A 22,588-nucleotide genomic window follows, 5' to 3' on the forward strand; every position below is an offset into this window, starting at 1 on the left:
AAAAATTACCTTTCCTTTTCAATCTGAGGCTGCTGTAATTTTCTTTAAAATTCAATGCAGTATGGAAACCTGGAAATGTTATTTCCTATGTGATTGGCTCTCTGATTTTCCCAGAAGCGTGCACTAAGATACAAGTCAGTCGGAATAGGAATTACACTTTTGGTGAGATGCTCCTTAATGGCTAATTAATTCTAAAGAGATGCAGACCCTGCAACTTGTCTCATTAGAACACTGCAAGTGAATCAGCTGGTTATGTAGAACACAAACACACTCATTCAGGAATCAGCCTTCCAGGAACATAGCTGAACATACAGCTTTCTTTTGAAGCAGATGTTCATGCCCCCCCCCCCCCTCCCTCCCTTTTTAAACCCTTACTTCCCTGATTGCAGGTCCTCCACATTTTGGGTACTCACCGTTCCTGTACATTTTGGGTACTCACCCGTCCTGCAGACCCATAGTTATCCTGCTGAGATCTTCTTTTTTTCGGCCACCCCCTTCCCCATTCACATGTCGTGGAGGGTGAAGATCCACTTTAAGAACAGAAACAGGTAGGACTCTGCTACAAGATTTGTTAAACTCTTTTCAATGTTTATAGATCACCCAGAGGGAATTTCTCAGTAAAAGTTGAGTTACTCTTTAAGTTACTAGAAGCTAAATATATCTGTAATATATCCAAAGCTTATGATCCAAGTTTAAATTAAGCAGAGATCCGGTTGTGTTTTTTTTTTTGTTTCTTTTTTAAAGCTCCCCTGTGATAGTGAGAGCTTATGCCATGCAATTTGGTATAAACTGTACCTGTAATCATTTGTGCTCCTATTAAAAAAAAAAGTTACTTACTGGACCCTCTGATTCTGCAAGGTTACATCTTCAGTGTGGGCATCTGAAGCTCACTCAGACATTCTTCCAGGAAATGGTGCTGCTGGCTACCCAGCATGCACCTCCCAATTTTGCACCTGCGCAGTGTGAAGAAGGTGCTGCACCTTCCTTGTATTGAAGGTTGTCATAGCAATGGCAGCACCAGTGAAAGTTCCTGCCCCATTGCTATGACAACCGTCAATCAATGCAGCTACCCAGAATGGAAGCCTTCCATGCTGCCCATTGATTTCTGGGATTGATGACACATATATCTCAGGAACCTACGGGTGGGTGGATATGACGTACCTCGCCGCGGCGAGGAACATAGGAGTAAAGCACTTCAGCCCAAATAAAGGTATGAAAACTTCGAAAAAAAAAAAGGTGCCAAACAATGATGGGGCAGCAGGAAGAAAAAGATAGGGACAAATTTTAAAAATCAGGTGGAACTCTGCTTCAAGTACAATAAGTCTTTTATATCTGCCTATTAGCATTTACTGTATAATTTAGCATACATACTAATTCATACATTGCAGTATGCACATGCAGTACTGTCCATGTATACATTATTTCCCATGCCATAGGCTATTATTAGCACACAAAGTAACATATGGGTTTTTTAAGCTTCTATATCGCGTCAAACTAACAATATGTACACAGTTTAATTTCACCGATATGAAGTGTGCACTCTCAATGTACATTGACGTCATGAGGAAAGGAGAATAGTAATGGACCATGAAGTCCCTGCCTCTGCTAACCTTCCACTGTATTACTGAGTGGGAAATGTAATGAGAATGTACACAAGAATTGTAATTAACACTGTTTAAATCACTGTTCTCTGTTTGTGTTATAAGATGAGATGCCATTTTTCCTTCTAACTACATATAATTGATATTACTTTTAAATTTAAAATGCTTTATTTTATGTCAGCACATGTGTAGATTTATATAGTATATACACTACTCAAAAAAATTAAAGGAACGCTTTGAAAACACATCAGATCTCAATGGGGAAAAATATCATGCTGGATATCTATACTGATATGGATTGGGTAACGTGTAAGGATGCCCCTTCGTTTCATGGAAATTAAAATTATCAATCTACAGAGGACTGAATTCAAAGACATACCAAAAATCCATGTGAAAAAATGATGTAGCGGGCTAGTCCATTTTGCTGAAATTTAATTGCAGCAACTCAAAATGGTACTTAGTAGATGTATGGCCCCCACCTGCATGTATGCATGCCTGACAATGTCAGGGCATGCTCCTAATGAGATGACGGATGGTGTCCTGGGGTATTTCCTCCCAGGTCTGAACCAGGGCATCACTAAGCTCCTGGACAGTCTGATGTGCAACCTGGCAGCATTGGATACAACGAAACATGATATCCCAGAGGTGTTCTATTGGATTTAGGTGAGGCAAGCGTGGGTGCCATTCAGTCGTATCAATTCCTTCATCCTTCAGGAACTGCCTGCTTACTTTCGCCACATGAGGCCGGCCATTGTCGTGTACCAGGAAGAACCCAGCACCCATTGCACCAGCGTTGTTTCTGACAATAGGTCAAGGATTTCATCCCAATACCTAATGGCAGTCAGGGTGCCATTGTCTAGCCTGTAGAGGTCTGTGCATCCCTCCATGGATATGCCTTCCCAGACCATCACTGACCCACCACCAAAACGGTCAGGCTAAACGATGTTAGAGGCAGCATAATGTTCTCCATGGCTTCTCCAGACCCTTTCACGCCTGTCATGTGCTCAGGGTGAACCTGTTCTCATCTGTGAAAAGCACAGGGAGCCAGTGGTGGAGCTTTCAGTTCTGGTGTTCAGTAGCAAATGCCAGTCGAGCTCTGTGGTGCCAGGCTGTGAGCACAGGGCCCACTAGATGACATCGGACTCTCAGGCCACCCTCATGAAGTCTGTTTCTGATTGTCTGGTCAGAGACATTCACATCAGTGGCCTGCTGGAGGTAATTTTGTAAGGCTCTGGCAATGCTCACCCTGTTCCTCCTTGCACAAAGGAGTAGATACCGGACCTTCTATGGCCCTGTCCAGCTCTCCTAGAGTAACTGCCTGTCTCCTGAAATCTCCTCTATGCTCTTGAGACTGTACTGGGAGACACAGCAAACCTTCTGGCAATGGCACGTATTGATGTGCCATCCTGGAGGAGTTGGACTGTGTGTGCAACCCCTGTAAGGTCCATGCTACCAGTAGTGACCCTCCACCGTAAAACCATTCCTGTTTTGGGGACCGTCTTATTGCTGCCCATCTAGTGCACTTGTTGTTAGTTTCATTAACACCAAACCAGCTGCAACTGATGAACAACCATTCCCCCCCCCCCCCCCCGCTACTTAACTGACCAGATCAATACCCCAGGAGTTTAATTGACTTGATGCTATACTCTGATTAAAAAGTGTTCCTTTAATTTTTTTGATCAGTGTAGTATACATGGGCTTTACATTTTAAGGGATGTAGCTGAACATTTCTGAGCCAAATACAATATGTGTATCAGGACTTTGATACCTACTTGTTAGTAATAGCTTGTGGTTGATTGTCCTTCCATTTGATGGTGCCTGCAAAGTTCCAGGGCCAACACTGCTTTGCAAAGCCATCATCACGACACCAATTACCTATCTGTCTGTAAGAGCAGTATTCTGGCCATCCCTGTAAGCAAAGCATTGCATTCTTCCTAATGGTCATCAGTGTAGGCATTTTTCCCATATATTTCTCAATTAATTAATTTAAGTAAGGGTTCCCTGACACCTGAAAATAATTTTTGGGGTTTCTCTGGGATAAGAAGGTTGAGTAAGGCTGACTTATACTATTTGCAGATTCCCTGTTAATCAAAGCAGACGGGTGGATGACAGGTTCGTGTCTGCTCAGTCTCTGCACTCCACTGTCCGTTTACACCTGGCTACCCTCCAATCTGCCTAGATGGATGGATGGATGTATCCCCTTTCATTTTTTTTTAGCAGACCAGATTGGATTAGAGGTAAGTGGGTATAAACGGACATACAGTATGTCCAGCGAATGTAGAGTCCGATCAGGGATGCCTGAAAAATTGACAGGCGGACCTGATCAGGCCCTTTGTGTGAAAGGGGCCTAAAGATAAATGACTCATACATTACACAAAACACAAATGTAAAAGTGGACTAAGAAAACAGCTATTGTTCTTAATTTTGTGCTGTCAGAAAAAAGTAATAAACAATCTGTATAGTCAGCAGCACAGCTGAGTTCACCAGAAACCACAAGCCCACTGATGGTTTTTACCTGTGCTACTCCTATTAAAGTGACAATAAACTCTGGTTTGAAAAAAATATATTCAAGTATGTATTCTTAAAACAGAAAAGTACCTTTTTTTGCTCTCAGCCCCACATACTAGACATGGGTCAGCTTGCTACCTAAGTTATTCATACCTACTATTATCAGATTACAGAGGCCGTAGGCCTAGAGCAGCCTTTCTAATCTGTTTTAACTTGGAGAAACACCTGAAAAAATGTTCTGTTCTTAGGGAACCCGTGCTTATATTTACCTTATCTACAACAAGTTTGGTCAATAGGAACAATGTTTCTTACATTTGTGGTCAGTAGGAAGACTTGCTCCTTTACAATTAGCTGAAAAGATCATCTGTATCAGTGGTTACTTATCTGAGAGACAGAAATTTCTCATTGCACATGGAAACTCTAACAAACTCTGGAAGAATCGTGGTTGAGAAAGTTTGGCTTAAAGAGGACCTGTGACCAGGCTGTTGACAATATTTACAAATTCTTGAGCAGTAAATACGCTTTAAGGCTGTGTTCACACTAGTGCAACTTGTCATATGACTTTGGACATTGAGGGGTTTATTTACTAAAGCTGGAGAGTGCAAAATCAGACTCCCTTCTGCAATGAAACCAATCAGCTTCTAACCTCAGCTTGTTCAATGAAGCTTTGGCAATTAAACCTGGAAGCTGATTGGTTTCTATGTAGAAGTGAGTCTGATTTTGCACTCTCCAGCTTTAGTAAATAAACCCCATAAAGTCACAGCCCATTTATTTCAATGGCACCGATTCCAATATATGTGACTGACGTCACAGTGACTTTAAAAGTAGTCCCTGTACTACTTTGATGTGACTTTCTTGTAACTTGAGTGCCATCAAATGTAAAAGTCGCAGGAAAGTTGCCTGAAAGTCACATTCCAAAGTTTCACTGAAAATTGCATGATGTTGGAGTCGCAGTAGTGTGAACTGAGCCTAAAGCTGGCCAGACACTATACAATTTGATTGTACAATTTCCTTTAGATTTACCAAAACAATGTAATGGGAGAACACACTTAAACAATCTACTCAATGTGTATCGAATCAGGCAGGCCCTTACACTACACAGTTGATGATAGATCTAGAGATAGATAGAAATTCTACAATCAGAGTGTATGTGAGTATGGTGTATGGTAAGAAAAAGCTCTCACTGGCCTAGTTAGCTGCCGGCACCATGGGAAAAATCATCCTCAAAGCACTGAAGTCCTTTAATGTGTTCTCCAAGCCATCTCAGCCCTGTCATTGGTCCTATCTTCCAGCAGTGACCCAATAGCCTTCTACCTTTCTAAACACAGAGCAAGATCTCTGGGAGCATGGAGCAGAGTGAATTGAGCTGTTGTGATATGAACTTCATTGCTTCTGCTGTGAATTTAGGAATAAATTGCTCAACAGTGCCTGCATCTACAGAGGTCGGTTAGGGCTTGTTTTAACACCCATTTACTTCTTGTTAACACTGATGTTAAGGAAATCAAATTAGCAACAAAATTAGATGCACATCTATAAAATGTCAGGCTGCCTCTCTTAGCAAAATGTTTTTGTATTTGCAATCCCTGATCCTGTAATCCTGGGCAGCCAACTGAGACAGTTTTGCAAAGGGCTGTGGCAGATTAAGCACTGTACATGAGACAGATTTTCTCACCTCTCTGTAAGAAAATACATATGTGCTCATGTTTAGTTAAACAAATTGGTGTTTAACTGGGTTGACCTGCAAATGGGTATGTTTCTGAGAAGGCCTTGCTTCCACCAAAAAGCAGACAAATGCGTCAAGGCTGGAATGTACTTTGCGTCCAATTGTGCAGCGAATGCTTTAATAGTGTGTGTGTGTGTGTGTGTGTGTGTGTGTCATGTGTCCCTGCCTCTTTCTCCCTGAGCCATCCACATCCCTCACAGTTAATTCTCCCTCTGCACTCTAGATGACACTCTATAATTGGAATATTTCTGTGTCTCTTTGCTCTGTTTTCCTTACAATTTTAACAGCTTGCAAATGCTGATTTATTATTCATAACCGCACGAATGCCAATCCCTCCCTAAAATTCTAAATGTTCTTACAAAACCCCTCTAGACTGCTGATAACGCATACACTGGCCTAGTTTGTGCATCTCGAATGTAAATCTAACACCTCCCGGGGAGGACTTCTTACATAGACATCTTTAACTAAGGCTATCATACATTTGGCCTAGATTCATCAAACCATTAGACAGGAAATGTCACAATCATGATAATCTGCAAAAGTTAATTTATCAAACAAGGAATTAATAGACCAGGATAGGTTGTTACATAGATGTGGCCATCATATTAAATCTGTCTCTTGTTTTGCAGCCTTCAGTGTTGCTTCCTCAATGTTAACCTATATGTCTGCTGCTTTCTCCCTGTCTGCTCACTACCTCACCGGTTCCATACCGGCCATTGTATTCACTAACTTTGACCTCTTTCACACACAGCTGTTTGTGCATTCTTCCACTTGTCACTGCTTTAACCCTCATCTCCTTCCCCAACTTTTCTCTATTCGCTTAGATTTTTAACAGGGCACAGATCCTTTTAGCCGCTGGCTTTGTGAGTCACCAGTGCTGAATCCTAATTCGATGTAACCCCTTGTCTTTTTCTCTCGTTCTGTATTCACTGTACTAGCTGTTCTGTGTTCTTCTCTCAGTGTGCTTCTGCTCTGCATGCAGGGTCTGCTGCCTCTGTCCTTCTACGCTGTAATATTAATGATGTCTCTGCTGGCCTTCTCCTCACCAATGTCTAACCTCTGCTCCCTCACTTCACTCTTTCCCTTATAGGGGGACTTTGGAACCCAAGAGACTTTCACTAAGTATAGTCTTTAAACGGGCAGTTTAACTGTGCAGATTTGGATGGTTTTCCCAACAATGTACAATATATTGTATATATGTATTATGCAAATACATATATATAAAAACCATCCACCTTTACCTATCAATAGAGCACACTGTAGCTAAACTCCACAAAGCCCTGAAAGAAACCTTGAACCAAGGGCCCACCTCGTCACATCTTCATCTTGTTAACAATATGTACCACGAGTGCAAGGTCCTCACAGGAATACATTCTTGTGAACATGGAAGCATCTAATATGTTCCTGATCATACATTAGGGAATGAAGATGGAAAAAAAAAGCTGCATACTTGTATCAGGGAGTAGTGCCCATAGGGGATCAATGGCAGTTCCCTCCTCTCTACCCTGGATGAAATTACACAAAGAGGGAATGCTCTGGTGTTATACAGGTTCCAGGCATAAAATAAAGACATCTATTAGTTAGTTTACGATATATAACTACAAGACTGACTATATTCTTTGTCATAAACTTGATAACAATTACTGTCGTTGAACTTCAAGCAAAATCAAAACTGACCAATAGAGTACTGAAAACCACAGGCTCAATATTATCCCATGCAAAAATGTTTTAGTGTCCCTTGCAGCCCTCATGGTGTTAATTTTAGTAAAATAGCAGAAATAGTAAAAAACATGAAAAACTGATGTGAAAAATAGAAATTCTGGATTTATGTGTAATAAAGGGAAGTAACAGTTATATGTTGAATCCTTCAGACACACTCTCTGCAACTCCTCTAGCTAAGATTTTTCCTCTTGTTAATCGTTATTTTTTGTCAGGGATACTTTTCAGGGGCCTTTTAAGGGCTCGTACATATGGACTCCAAAACCTGGCTTTTCCTGCTAGTGCTTTCATCCCTTTTGTAAGCTCATTAGTGCCTGCTGCTGTGAAGACATACTGTAGCCAGCTCCCCTCACACACACACATACGCCAACTGAAGAACTAGTCTTACTAAAATGAATACAGATATATAGGCTGACTAGCACTGACAGCATTCCTCATTCAATATGATATCTTCCTCTGACAGTCAAAACGATTCCATGCCCACAGGAACTGTTGTTCCTCGCCTGAATGTACCAGCTAAAATCATGACAGCTAGGTACTAAATAGCATCCATTGCTGTGACACACAACCCCTGAAGGTGGCCATACATGTACTTCTATAGTCATTTCATAGAAACAATCTTCCTGTATGATAATTATGGCTTGCAAACATTGATGCGTGGTTGTGCAATCTTTCAGCTGAAATTTGGCCATCAAATTGAAAGTTACAATCAGATATGTTTGTTGAAGCAGTTGGGAAAATTCTTGTGAAGCTTTAATCAAATTCTTCAACATCAGTGGTTGTATAAGAGTGGTTGTTAGTGACTTTTTTTTGACCTTGGTACTTGGTATGTAGATTCATTGGAGAGGTTTCCTAATATTAGACTAATATAAGTTATAACATTAAGGAAGTTCTGATATGTAGTTTAAGGCAGAGGGGTTGTCACATAAAAGCATGAGATAGAAACAGATTTGTAGATTTTTTGACCTAATGAGCTGTTGTGATGCCTGTATAGTGTCCTTACTGAAATCTTCCTTGTCTCTGTTTTACAAGCTGCAATGTACAGTTTATATTACTACAATGTAAACCAAAAACTATATTTTAATTTAAATTAAATGCACATTGATCCACATAATTGTCCACAGGCACTATACACAAATGAGAAAGAGCAGTAAACATCACAACAGCTTAGGACAAAAACAGCTTTTACTATTTATTTAAACTTAGATATAAAATGAGCGTTATTACCTGCAGACTAGCCTTTATCGTAATAGAAATGAGTCCTAAAAGACATTTTGGAGGTCCTCACGTTGATGGATATGACACTCATTCCACTGGTTTCTTGTAGAAGTCCCAGAACTACAGATGGTTGGGACACAGCCATTAACAGTTTGACTGCCTTTGCTCAAGGCAAATGTTTACGGTTTAGACATAAATGTGGGTTTTAGGTGCCAATGTTAACCTTAGATAGATCCTGCTAGGCATTAACGCATGCATATATAGGGGTTGATTTAGTAAAGGCAAATAGGCTGCGCATTGCAAGTGCACGGAAAGTGCAGTTGCTGTAGATCTGAGGGGAACATGCAAAGAAAAAAAAAAAACAGCATTTTGCTTGAACATGGTTGGATGAAAGAAATCAGCAGAGCTTCGCCTCGTTTCAGAGCTTCCCCTCGGATCTAAAGCAACTGCACTTGCAGTGCATAGTATATTATCCTTTAGTAAATCAACCCCACAGTGTATATGTAAATCCATAAATGCATATGCATTCATTTCCTTTTTTCTTTTATGAATATTATTAGATGACACTACTTAGCTGTTATGTCTTTGGTGTTGTGCAGTTGAGCTTGGCTCACCTCCATAAACACAAACCCTGTTAAACTGTGACAGAGAATAAATTCAGTAGATATAGTCAGTACTGAGCCTTAGCTTGAAATCAGCCAAGTCCAGAGATGCAGAGAAACCTCTAGGGTTTGTTATATCAGTTTATCCCTGATAGTCAGTCATGTGTGTGTGACTGCCAGGGCATAGTCAGACATAACAAACCTTGACAGATAAAACAGAAATGGAATAACCCCATGAATTTTCAACATGATTATTAGTGTGCTTTGTGATGACATATTTACTTTATAAAATATGAAGCATTCCATACGTAATGTACAACCACTTTTCTGAAGAGCCAAGTACACATATAGGCTTATGTAACAACAAAGTGCACAGGACTGTAATGTGTCGTAACCTATGACAGTCAAACAACATATTTTAAGGCACCCATACATGTACGGGTTATTGGCCAACAATGGTTGATTAAGTCCCTGCCTTCTAATGATCAACCCGTAATGGCCCACCCTTTAGTTAAAAGGCCAACAGCAGCTCAGTTATCGAACCACCTGGGCTGCATTGATACTGGTTTGTACCCTGATCAGTTCTGGCATCTGTCATCCACAATTGTTAGTCAGATCACATCAACATGGATGGCCAACTCTGTGCCACAATGGGCCATTCCACAGCTAACAATGAGGAGTGTTGGAAAGCCTGAGCAAATGAGCAATTGTTCTTTGTGTAAATTATAGCTGTGCATCTGAACTTTCTGGATTCCTTTTTCTAGTCATTTCATTTACTGAGTTCATTACTTGTGAATGCCAATTATCATTCACCTCTTAACTATTATGCTGGAAGGAAGAGTTGCAACATATCCAGGTGCTCAAACATCATTACAATTCACTTCAGATAACATTGTCAAAAAATGGTGCATGATCGACCAGCTTTATTTATAACTGTAGGCAGCTAGCTCTAACATACAACCCTCATCACCCACTGCTTGCAGTCACCGGACTACTGATTATCAAAGCATGTATAGTGCAATGACTGTTTTATTGTGGAATGTTCACTTGAGTGAATTCCAATACCCTCTCTGGATCAGTGGCTGACACTTGCCTCCATTCATCTACTTCCAAGGCCACAGCCAGATGATTTCATTGCACAATTTAACATGTATCTTTTCTTTCTTTTTTAAGAGTGCCAGCAGGGACCAAAACCACAAACACAACAGTGGTGCCAGGACAAGCGCAGCCAGATGAGACTGACCGAAAAACAGACCAGCGCTCATCTGTGTCAGACCTGGTGAACTCGCTGACCAGTGAGATGCTCATGGTGAGTAAGTCACAGTTTGTCAATATGGACATGTACATCTGTTAATTCACGTTGTTCAGGAGGTGCTCAGAGTACAAAGGTCACCCTGACTGTCCTCTCTGTGCCAGATTTAATGCTGAATCAATAGTCAGCCACTGAGAAACACTGTGGAGAAGAGAGGATTTGTTCCTGGCTTAGCTCCAGGGTGTACTGAGGAGAAACTGCATACATAAAAGACAGAAGAAAACAAATATTGATAATGAGACAGAGTTAACAAAATAGTTATACAAAAGTAACAGGATAGCTAAAGCAATCAAGATAAAAGGATGAAGGCCAACAGAAACGTATAGCTATACAATAAAGAACAGGAATATGAATAAGTGCAGTAGGTAAATCATCATGCTTCATTCCTGTAAAGATACCCACATACTAGCCATTTTATGAAGTGGGTCAGCAAACACTGTGTGAACTGATTAGAATACCACATATGCAGAAATAAGAAATACATTCTCTCTCTAGATTACTCTAGTTTCCTTAGGAGCATCTGGAATATTTGGGTTTTCCAGCTTTTCCCAATGATAATGGCAATGATGGTACCAATAGCAGTGCAGCCTAACCACTATGTGTAGGTCATGTTTATTGTTTGGCCAGTGGAAGTAATTGAGTCCAATTAGGTAGAACTCTTCTGGTGGCAACAAGTTTCCATAACAATAAACATTTCAAATACACATAGGTGGCCAAACGGCCTCTCACACAGGTTGATATCCTTGAAGGCCTCTGCAATACTGGCATTTGTCTGAATAAGGTCAGTTGAGCTCGCCATGCACAATTCCTCTCCTCTCAAGCTTGCAACTTTTTTCTGGCTCAGTCTTAAGGATCTGTCTCAGACCACCCAATCCTGGTGTTTATTGGGTTCTTTGAGGCTACACTGCCACTTTCCTCTGTGTGGACTTACTGCAACCCTTGCTCTGTTCAGCTTATAGTCTCTATTCCCGACAATCTCTGGCTGCCCAGCACAGGTCCCTGACTTCCTGCGGGCCCTGTGTGTACGGCAAAAATCTGGCCATGGCAGTGGCCAATCAGGTACTTCCCTTCTCCATACCCTGCCACCTGCCCTATAGCAATGAGGGAGAGAGAATAGCTACAGTGGGACGATGCCCTGGCTTGTGTGGCTGTTGTTACTCTTTTCACTGAGAGATTGTTGGAAAACTGTGCCCAGTTCCTTTATGTAGTATAATGTGTAGCATAAGTGAACTTCACTAAGCCATGTTAGCATCTAAAGTGGCCACATAACATATGCAATAGGATCATATGCAATGCTTCTATTCTAAAATTTGGGTGATCGTGACACCTGTATGGAGAAGTGCAAGTGTACAATCCCTATGCACACGTTCCTGCATTAAAAATGGCTGTGTATAAGTGGGTGCTGCAGTGACCGTCAGGTGGAACTAAACAGAATCAGCAAGGGAGAATGTCCCCAGTACACCAAGGATCACCAATATGGGTCCAAAAGTTTTAGTGAACGATCATGTAGTTACAGCAAGGCAATGTTTCGGAGTCTTGCAGGACCCCTTCATCAGGCATGTGGTCACATGTAACTATGTGATTGTTCACTAAAACGTTTGGACCCATATTGGTGATCCTTAGTGTGCTGGTGTCATTCGCCCTTACCTGTATGGAGGAGAACTTTGGGATAGGATGTCCCATCTCCAGGTTGCAGTATCCATTTACATTTGTGCAAAAGTTACAAATATATATTATCAACAGTGAATAGAGGTGGAGGGATGAACAGTCTGGTTTAGAGGGTCGAGGTAGGAAAGTGGAAGATGAGGGGGTAAAGGGAAGGCTTTGAAGTCTCTCAAAGAAACCATTACAAATTGTTATATTACAAGGATTTAGGCTAACAGATGAAAATGCTGTGTGGGTGTATTTGATCCATAATTTCCTCACAGGTGTAAATTTTGTGTGAGTATCGGTAAGTATGTTAGTGAATTTTTCATTGACAAAGAATAGGTCAGTATGCTGTTTAACTTAGCAAGTTGTAGGAATTGATTCTTCCAAGTTTTACCAATAGTTTGTTTTGCTGCCAGTGGTAACAAGGTAGCCAGTTTGAATTGGGATTTAGCAAGGGAGGGAGGTTTTAGATGATGGAGCGCAAACCAGGAGTCTCTCAAGAGGAAGCAAGTGAATAGAGTGCGCATTAAGTTAAACACTGGTCTAAAATCAGTTTTGTACATTGTGATTTTAATTTAAAATGGTGCATATCATGCACTGGAATACAATGCTGTTTACTAAGAAACGCCTTGTGAATCCTGAATCTCATGTAAGTAAATACAGTATCAGCAACTAAAAAATATGAACTTTAGGAATCACTGTGCATCAGTCAGCAAATTTACTGCACTCGGGGGCACATTTATAATGGAAAACGAATATCAATATCAGCTTTCCTTTATACTCTGCAATGTTGCTGTTTAATGTGGCCTGCCTATTCATAAATATCAGGGCACAGTATGCTGCCTGCAGTATTGTATGAAGTTCTCTATCCCTAGCACAGCAGAGAAAGTAATTTGACTTTGTTAGGTTACTTGACCAGACTCTCCTCCACATAACATTATTTATTTCAGGTACTTATATAGCACTGTCAATTTACACACATATATATATTGAACATCAGTCCCTAATACTCAAGGGGTGTACAATCTAAGGTCCCTAATGCACATTCATACATACACATATTAGGGCCAATTTAGACAGGATGCAATTAACCTACCAGCATGTCTTTGGAGTGTGGGAGGAAACTGGAGCACCCAGGGGAAACCCACACAAGCACCGGAGAACATGCAAACTCTATGCAGGAGGTGCTATGGTTGGGAATCAAACCCATGACCCATTTACTGCAAGGCAGACGTGCTAACCACTAAGCCACTGTGCCGCCCCGACATTCATTGAGTTCTATTGCACTTCATTAGTTTCAGACACCCGAAGCAAGGTAAGCACAACACTCATTTGTAAAGCACATCCCTGTGCTTTTTATTTAAGCTGTTTTTATTTTTTTTAAAACAGTGGTATGGCCATACCGCAGTTCTTTAAAGCAGCCAATTAACATGTACATTTATTAAAGATAAAATTATTACATCTAAATAAGGCAGTATATTTCTGAATGTTCTCACACAATTTAATTTAAGTAGAAAAATATGTGAATTATAGGAGAAAGCTGTTTGAAAACATTAATGAATAGACCCCTACAGCTGACCATACGCTATGCGAATTTCAGCCAGTTCCTGAAGAACCAGACGAAATTTGCTCTGTAGGTGGCCTTGTCACCACCCTTCAACCAGACAGCCTTCAATTCAAAAACTGAAGAAGCCAAACAGAACATTTTTGAATGAACAGCAGTTGCATCCAATCAGATGCAGCTGCTGTTTTTCATATACTGACAGCTGGAGGTGGTGGCTGTCAGAATACCATAGGAGCAGTAGGGGATTTTTCCATCTCTGCTGTATAACATGGATTGAGGAAGCTATTAGATTTTTTTCTGTTCAGCCAGCGTCTAAGCCGTCTAAAGCTGGCCATAGATGAATTGAAATTTTACCGGTTCAGCAGGGACTGTTGATCTACTGATCAACTTCTCACAAATGGGCTTATTAGAAATTTTTTACTTGATATGCACTGCAGCCAAAAGGCTGCAGCACTGATCAGTGTATTCTGACAGCATAGGAGTCTCTCTTTCAGAATACAATAACACAGCAGGAAGGATTCCTGTTCTGATTACAGTTTTTTTTCTCGGTCAGTCCACTGGCTGTTTGAAAAAAACTGACATGTATGCCCAGCTTAAGAGTGTATGGCCAGTTTTAAGTGTTTATTGCCCTAAACCAGCCATAAATGTTTGGAAATGTTTTTGGTTCAGCAGGAGCCGGCTGAATTTTGATGCGTGTATTGGCAGGTTGGTTGTACAGAAATTAATCTACTGATCAACTTCTGTACAACCAGCCTACTGGAAAATTTGTGCACGATCCACACCTCCGGCTATAGCCAGTAGTGCTGATCAGTGTATTCTGAAGTCTCAGTCTCTAAAGTGTCTCTGCTGTCAGAATACAAAGGATCAGCGGGAGTGATTCCCCCATCCACCTCAAACGTGTGGATAGGGGAATCAAGTCATGAATCATGTAATGGGTTGCTTTACTGTTCATTCTATTGGTAAAGCCCCAAGCTCCAGCAGAGATCTACATATAGCTCTGCAGTTAGCAACACTCAGTGATCTAAAGCTGGGTACACACACAACAAGCAGGTTGAACAAAAAAAATTGACAGATCCCTGCATCAACATAAGTGATGTTAATGTGGGGTTCCCCGCTGCTGGGACATTGCATTCTGAGAGGGGGACCACTGACTGCATGAACTGATCAAATGCTGGTTTTCCAGCAAGACCGTTTGACAAAAGCCGATAATTAGACCGTCTTCTGTTGAACAGACAGCTGTACACATGGATTGAAAGTTCTCTGGTTCCTGCTGAACAGGCTGGTTTTCAGCCCATGTGAACCAGGCTTAACTTTTCCACATCTACTAAAAAATAAAATTTTAGTGAACTGACACTTTAAAATATAATTGTAGGAGGTGCATAATTTCATTGCAACACAGACTGAACAGTATTTCATCATTTAGGGAATGACATGCTGTTCATCCAATCTGCATTGAGAGAAAAAGAAAAGAACATAATGGATTTCACAAGTCAAGTGCTACTTTTACCTGGATTGTTCTAACTAAAAAAATACCATATCAAACAAACACTTTGAGAACATGTCCTATTTGATAAGAACAGGACACAAGCATTGATGAGAATATAAAGGAGGCGTTTTGGGATCAAGAGATAGGAATGGCAAGGGGAGACAAGAATACAGACAAAGATGAGATAAACTGTGCCCATGGACAGGAGAGAGAAAGAGAGGAATGCATTAATGTGGGGTAACTAGAAAGGAGATTGAAACCTTAAAACAATTCAGTTCAATCCATCTATTTCTCATTAAGGCTATTTCTAGAGCAATAATAGATGGATAGTGTTTCTGCTGCATTGATAAAAAGAGATTAAATATCTCTGGAATGTGAAATCCAAGCTACATTATTTGAAAACAAAAAAGATTAATTAATTTTAAAAGGAGTCTCACAGGCATGCTTATTTCTCTGATGCTCATAACATCTTTTTGGGGGTTAGCGTTGCGAGATCTACATGCACATTCTGAAAGAAAAATTTAGACAAAAGGAAATGTCTGCATGGCTCTTATGAGGCCATAGATTGCTGATATGTGGTTGAATTAGTACACTATATTCACCCTTCCTATAGATCCTAATTTTCCAAGGAAATTTCATCTAAGGTATAGCTAGAGTGACTGCAGTTATGCACTTCTGTCCTCTGCTGTTTAAGACTCTAATAGGCTTATTCAAAAAGAATAGCATCTTTGTTGAAAATGAACAGCCCAAATGCAAAACAGAGCATTCAATAGTTTTTTGCACCAGGGCCCAGCAGATTTTAGCTATTTCTTCAGGTTGCCATTTTCCTTTACCAGCTGTGCTATACTCACCTAGTGCCCAGCTGTCCCTCTTTTGGGACAGCTCTCTTTTGGAACCAAATCCCTCAGTTCATTTTTTCTACCTTTCATTTGCCTTTTATTTCTGATTTGACTATAGACCTTAATGAATACAGTAAAAGTACTATATATATGTAGAGAGTGTTATATTGCACAAAACATTTTATCCAGCCTCTGCATCAGCCTCTCTTAACTCCTGAAATAATGAACGAGTCTCAGGAAATCACCTGCTAAAAATTACATCTACAGCTCATGGTAAATTAGTGTGATCAGGGAACTAAAATATAATTATATTGGAATGTGGTGTACCCAGTATACAGTGACTTGAAAAAGTATTTGTAACCCTTGGAATTTTCAACATTTTGTCATGTTACAACCAAAAATGTAAATGTATTTTATTGGAATTTTATGTGCTAGACCAACACAAAGTGGCACATAATTATGAAGTGGAAGGAAATGATAATTGGTTTTCAAAACGTTTTACAAATATCTGAAAAGTGTGGCAAGCATTTGTATTCAATCCCCTGAGTCAATACTTTGTACAACCACCTTTTGTTGCAATTACAGCTGCAAGTCTTTTTGGAGATGTGTCTACCAGCTTTGCACATCTAGGAGAGTGAAAATTTTTGTCCATTCTTCTTTGCAAGATAGCTCAAGCTCTGTCAGATTGGATGGATAGCATCTGTAAACAGCAATTTTCAAGTCTTACCACAGATTCTCAATTGGATTTAGGTCTGGACTTTGACTGGGCCATTCTAACACATGAATATGCTTTGATGTAAACCATTCCATTGTAGCTCTGGCTGTATGTTTAGGGTCGTTGTCCTGCTGGAAGGTGAACCTCAGCCCCAGTCTCAAGTATTTTTACAGACTCTAACTGGTTTTCTTCTAAGATTGCCCTGTATTTGGCTCCATCCATGTTCCCATCAACTCTGACCAGCTACCCTGTTCCTGCTGAAGAAAAGCATCCCCACAACATGATGCTTCTGCCACATGTTTCACGGTGGGGATGGTGTGTTCTGGGTGATGTGCAGTGTTAGTTTTCCGCCACACATAGTGTTTTGTTTTTATGCCCAAATGTTAAATTTTGGCCTCATCTGACCAGAGCACCTTCTTCCACATGTTTGCTGTGTCCCCCACATGGATTCTTGCAAACGGGACTTCTTAGTTATTATAGGTACTTATATACCGCTGTCAATTTACACAGCGCTTTACATATATATTGTTCATTCACATCAGTCCCTCACCCTCAAGGGGCTTACAATCTAAGGTCTCTAACTTACATTCATACATATATTATTATACAGTATTTATATAGCGCCAAAGGGTATGCTCAGCGCTGTACAGTAGCAAGGGGGACATAACATGAGACAAGACAGTAACAATACACGAGGTGTTCGAGGGCCCTGCTCTTTAAACAGGATCCAGTTAACCTACCAGCATGTCTTTGGAGTGGGGGAGGAAACCCACGCAGGAACAGGGAGAACATGCAAACTCCACGCAGGTGGTGCTGTGGCTGGGATTTGAACCAATGACCCTAGCACTACCAGGTGGACGTGCTATCCAGCCACTGTGCTGCCCTTCTTATGGCTTTCTTTTAACAATGGCTTTCTTCTTACTTGCCACTTTGTGTTGATCTATCACATAAAATTCCAATAATATACATTTACGTTTTTTGTTGTAACATGACAAAATGTGGAAAATTTCAAGGGGTATGAATACTTTTTCAAGCCAATGTATGTGACACCAAGAAAATATATATTTTTTTACCAGTCCCTCCACTAAACAACAATTTTACCTTCAGTAATAATCATGAAATTAAACAAATAATAATAATAGCAATAAAATAAGTGCAGAGTGAAAATTGTATTGTCCCTTTCCATTTATGGTTATTGAAAAATAAATTCCCCATTTTAAATAAAAGACCCCTGGTCAATAAAAGACCTCTTTACCTTGGTGGTCAGTGGAAAATTGCCCATTTTAGGGCCTGCATTGATGGGCTTTTCTGTACATCAGAACTTGCCCATACAAATCTATGAGAATACAAAAGCAACTTGATGCAGGTCAGAAGGATGTCTATTGCAGATCAAATGCATCTGTCAGTGAATTCTGAATGATCTCAAAAGCATCTTGAACTGATGTCAGAAGCAAACTACATTTGCCAATTGACAGTCACTCAAAGACTTTTTACATAGGTCAGTGGAGAAGTGCCCTTATACCATGGTGGCGAGCATAAAAGTGGCGCCTCTTTCAATTGTTGTTCATCAGAAGCGATCTTCTGTTACATTTGTGGTAAGTGGAAAGAATATCCTTTTTTATTGGTGGTCTAGTAGAATACCTTCTGCTAAGTAATTTTGGGACTGAAATAATGTAAGCACCATCAGGTGCAAAATCAGTCCACCGCTGCTTATTCCTCAAGGAACCCCAAGAAATCTCAAGATGAACCCCATTTAAGAAAGAGAGCTCCAAATTATTGCATATTTTATTTTCAAACATTAGTGGATAGTGTTGGTAGAGAAACCAATACTGGTGGATCTACTGCTAATTTTTGTTTAGGAATTCTTCATGGTCTGCATAACTCAGGACAGGGCTAAGATATGTCCCTTGCCTACATACTTTGTGCTAAAAGGTGTTCTTCGTCAGGAGATAATCAGCAATATTATATCTTTGAAATCTTGATGTCTTCTTCTATAACACTACCTTTGCTTACGTAGATTGGAAATACCTATGCATTTTCCTCTAGGTGAGGAGGCTTCCAATGGCCTCCAATATTAGCTTGGGTTATTGAACGCCTCTCCAAGCACAGAAACTATTATGCAGAGGTACCTGGATTACTTTCTAAATTTCAGTGGGTTAATTGTTCTGCCACATCAAGTCTCTTCAGGCCATTAATAATTTTACTTTCTAGCTGACTTTATATTTAGATTTATTCAGCTAATATTAAACTATTTACATATATAGTTAAATAGGTTTTCTGAATGTCTATGATGATAATTCATAAGAAATAACATAAAAAATAATAGTTTAAATTACAACACTAGGCTTATGAAGCTGGCAGTAGGGTTACAATATGCTGATTACTGGATTTACATTTACAGATTTTGCATTAAAGAAATGTAATGAAGAGTTTAAAGATTAAAAATAAACTGACTTTAAAATAATACAAAAAAATGCCATAGATATAAAGTGCACTTCACAGTAGTAGCCTACCATACTCTTCTGTCAGGGCCAAATGCTAGGATGTTTTGAGCTTGGGCGGTCCATATTAGTGCTACATTTTACTTACACCTTCCTGCCCCCTGCACATTGAGCCATGATGGGTGGTGTTGGGAGGCTGCTGCTGATATTTCTATTCTCCTTTATGTGCTTACATTTTATACCTGCAGCAGGTTTTTTGAATAAAGTACAACTAACCTACTAAATGAGAGCCATACAGGTACCAAATCCAGTTACTATGTGATGAGCAATCCTTTCCTGACTAAGCCTAATCTTCCTTCATTCATGTTTCACATGCAGCCCTCCTAGACACTGCAATCCATAGTAGGAGTGTTTGGGCAACAGAATTAATTTGCCATGCCAATCCATATGTTGCACTGCACAGACACCAATTAGTTTATAAGCAGTGGGCTTTCCTTTCCAGCTACCCAAGTTAGGCAAACAACTTGCACCCAGCCAGGGGTGTACCTGGGGGGACACTGGTACAGCTCAGGTGCCTGGTCTGCGTCATGACACCCAGCCAACACTCATGATATCATTACCAAACAGCAGCAGAGGCAGCGAACTAGCCTGGAGGAAATCATAGAGAGATGAGTGTCATCAGGCAGTGAGGCTGTGATGGCTGCTGCAAACACTAGACACAGGAGAGAAGGAGATGCTCACATATGCTGCTTTTGTGTCTGTCCGCCACTTTGTTTTCCCTTGGGATCTGATTCTGGCTTGACCCCTCTGTGTTACAGTGCAAGACTGCAGATCCAGCAGTGTGAAAAGGAATTTATTATACTTCTTAGCTTGTGCATCTATATTCTGAAGTGTCCAGTTTATTTCATATATTAAACTGAATCCTTTTGTGTAGTACAAAATGCTTTCTAACCCTTATAATATAGCATATAATAATGCACCATAAAGGCTGAGTGTGTAGCCTGTGGGTTGAGGACCCAACGTGGGTCCTCAATCAGTTTTTGGGGTCCCAAGCTAATTTAGACATACATCAGTCTATTGATGTATTTTGGGAACAACACATTTACTCCTGTTCTTTGCACTTTTTGAGCTTCTTACACCTGAACTGCACTTTTTGTGTTTTGTGCATTATATACAGTGAGTTGAAAAAGTATTTATACCCCTTTAAATATTCCGCAGCTTGTCAAGTTACAATAAAAAAAAACGTAAATGTTTTTTATTTGGATTTTATGTGATAGACCAACACAAAGTGGCACATAATTGTGAAGTAGAAGGAAAATGATAAATGGTTTTCAAAATTTTTTACAAATATCTGAAAAGTGCGGCGTGCATTTGTATTCAGCTCCCCGGAGTCAATAGTTTGTAGAACCACCTTTCACTGCAATTACAGCTGCAAGTCTTTTTGGATATATTTCTACCAGCTTTGCAGGAGAGTGAAAATGTTGTCCATTCTTCTTTGCAAAATAGCTCAATCTCTGTCAGATTAGATGGAGAGCATCTGTGAACAGCAATTTTCAAGTCTTGTCACAGATTCTCAATTGGATTTAGGTCTGGACTTTGACTGGGCCATTCTGAACTTTGACTGGGCCGTTCACTGACAACAGCAGGAGCCAATGGCTCCCGCTGTTCTCAAAATCTCCTTTAAGACTGAGCAGAGGGGCTAGCGGTGCAGCAGATGGGACACTGGATAGGTAGAGGAGCCAGGTAGGTTTTTGGGGTAGTGGGCACATAAAAAAGTAGTGGGATGTTTATTACTTTAATGCAGGGAACGCATTAAGGTAAACAGTTAGGCTTTAAAACCACTTGAAGTTCCACACAAGGTAAAAAACAAATGCAATTAAAATCCGACTCAACTAAATTCCTTCTTCAGTTTTGAACAGTGTGGAAAGGTTAGAATCCTTGTGTCTCCATGTTAGAGATTTCTTTTTACTTAATATTTGCCAAGCATTAAGCAGGATATGAGAGGAAATACCACTGATGAGAACAAGGACAATCACAAAAAAAGAAAAGTTTGGAAGATTTAGTTCCATTGTTACAATTATATTCTTATCTATGTCCTTGTTAGGGAGATTTCCCCACACTTCTTCTGTGTCCTTGTAAGGAAGATTTTCCCAGATGACAGGTGTCAAACAAAACAGGAAGAACTTTCCTCTGTGGTGATCCAGGCAGTTTTCTCCAACTTATGCAAGATATTTTTTAGTCCAGAATGCTCATCATTATTTTTACATATATACTACCTAGTTGTTTAAAACAAGGCCCAATTGTTCATTGCACCTGGTGAGAATTAAAAATATATAGTATTTGACTAATTTATGAGATGTCTGAATGGTCTAGGTATGTTTTATTTACACCAATTTTGATGGCACGAGAGAAGCTGACATACATAAACGGCAGAATATGAAAAAATGTAAAAGCCAGGAGCCAACATTTTATTCAGTGACACATCTGCTCTCTAGAGCATTTATTTATTCTGAAGTCATTTTTATATTGATTGAGATTGACTCAGACTGTCAAAACCAATAAATGACACAAATAGTTATGATGCTCCCATCTCACGACACTTGTGGTCACCTTAATAGGTGCCTTGGGTCTGGAGAAGTTTATTCCCTTAATTCTACCGCCTATGTGTACATATATCTGCTGTCCAGTACACTATCCATGTAGAAATGACAGGTAAGACTGTGAAGTGCTTAGGTTTTTTCTCCTATCTCTCAACAAACAGGCTCATTGGAGCAGTGAGGGAGCACTGAGGTGGAAGCCTTGAGTGTTATTACACGTGACAACTCCCTTCGGGGAGACCCAGTGGCCGTCAGTGAATGAAACATTAATAAAAAACACAGGAAAGTGAGAGGATCGATAGAAAAAAAGAGCATCTTCTTAGCCACAGGGGATTTGTGGCTAAGTCGTTGTACTGACCATACAGCAGTAACAGGTGATACAGAGAGAATTATGCTATTCACCATGTAGCTAATCAAATAGACTCAAAAGAACTTTAATATCATTAATATGTTATGCGTGTCTCTCATTCTGGTGAAAACAATATACAGCAAAGTATATATGATGATTGGATAGAGTACCCTCTGTACATTTAAACCCCATTCCTGTTTGTTTAGGTATGTTCACATTGAAGCATTGTTGTGAGACAGTTAAGTGTCACAGTATCATTTTGAG

The 22,588-nt window shown here is 40.1% G+C and overlaps 1 protein-coding gene across 4 annotated transcripts in view; it reads left to right on the forward strand.

Moving 5' to 3' along the window:
- Window positions 1-22,588, forward strand: part of SYT7 (synaptotagmin 7) — a 529,323-nt gene that overhangs the window by 435,660 nt on the left and 71,075 nt on the right. For all 4 annotated transcript variants that reach the window (XM_089655043.1, XM_089655044.1, XM_089655045.1 and 1 more), the window contains one exon: window positions 10,545-10,680. In XM_089655043.1, coding sequence (XP_089511169.1) covers window positions 10,545-10,680 — 136 coding nt within the window. The remainder of the gene's footprint in view (window positions 1-10,544; window positions 10,681-22,588) is intronic.

The sequence above is a fragment of the Staurois parvus genome, unplaced genomic scaffold, assembly GCF_062004578.1.
Source record: "Staurois parvus isolate SC_StPar_1 unplaced genomic scaffold, SC_StPar_1.0 ptg000818l, whole genome shotgun sequence".
NCBI lineage: Eukaryota > Metazoa > Chordata > Amphibia > Anura > Ranidae > Staurois > Staurois parvus.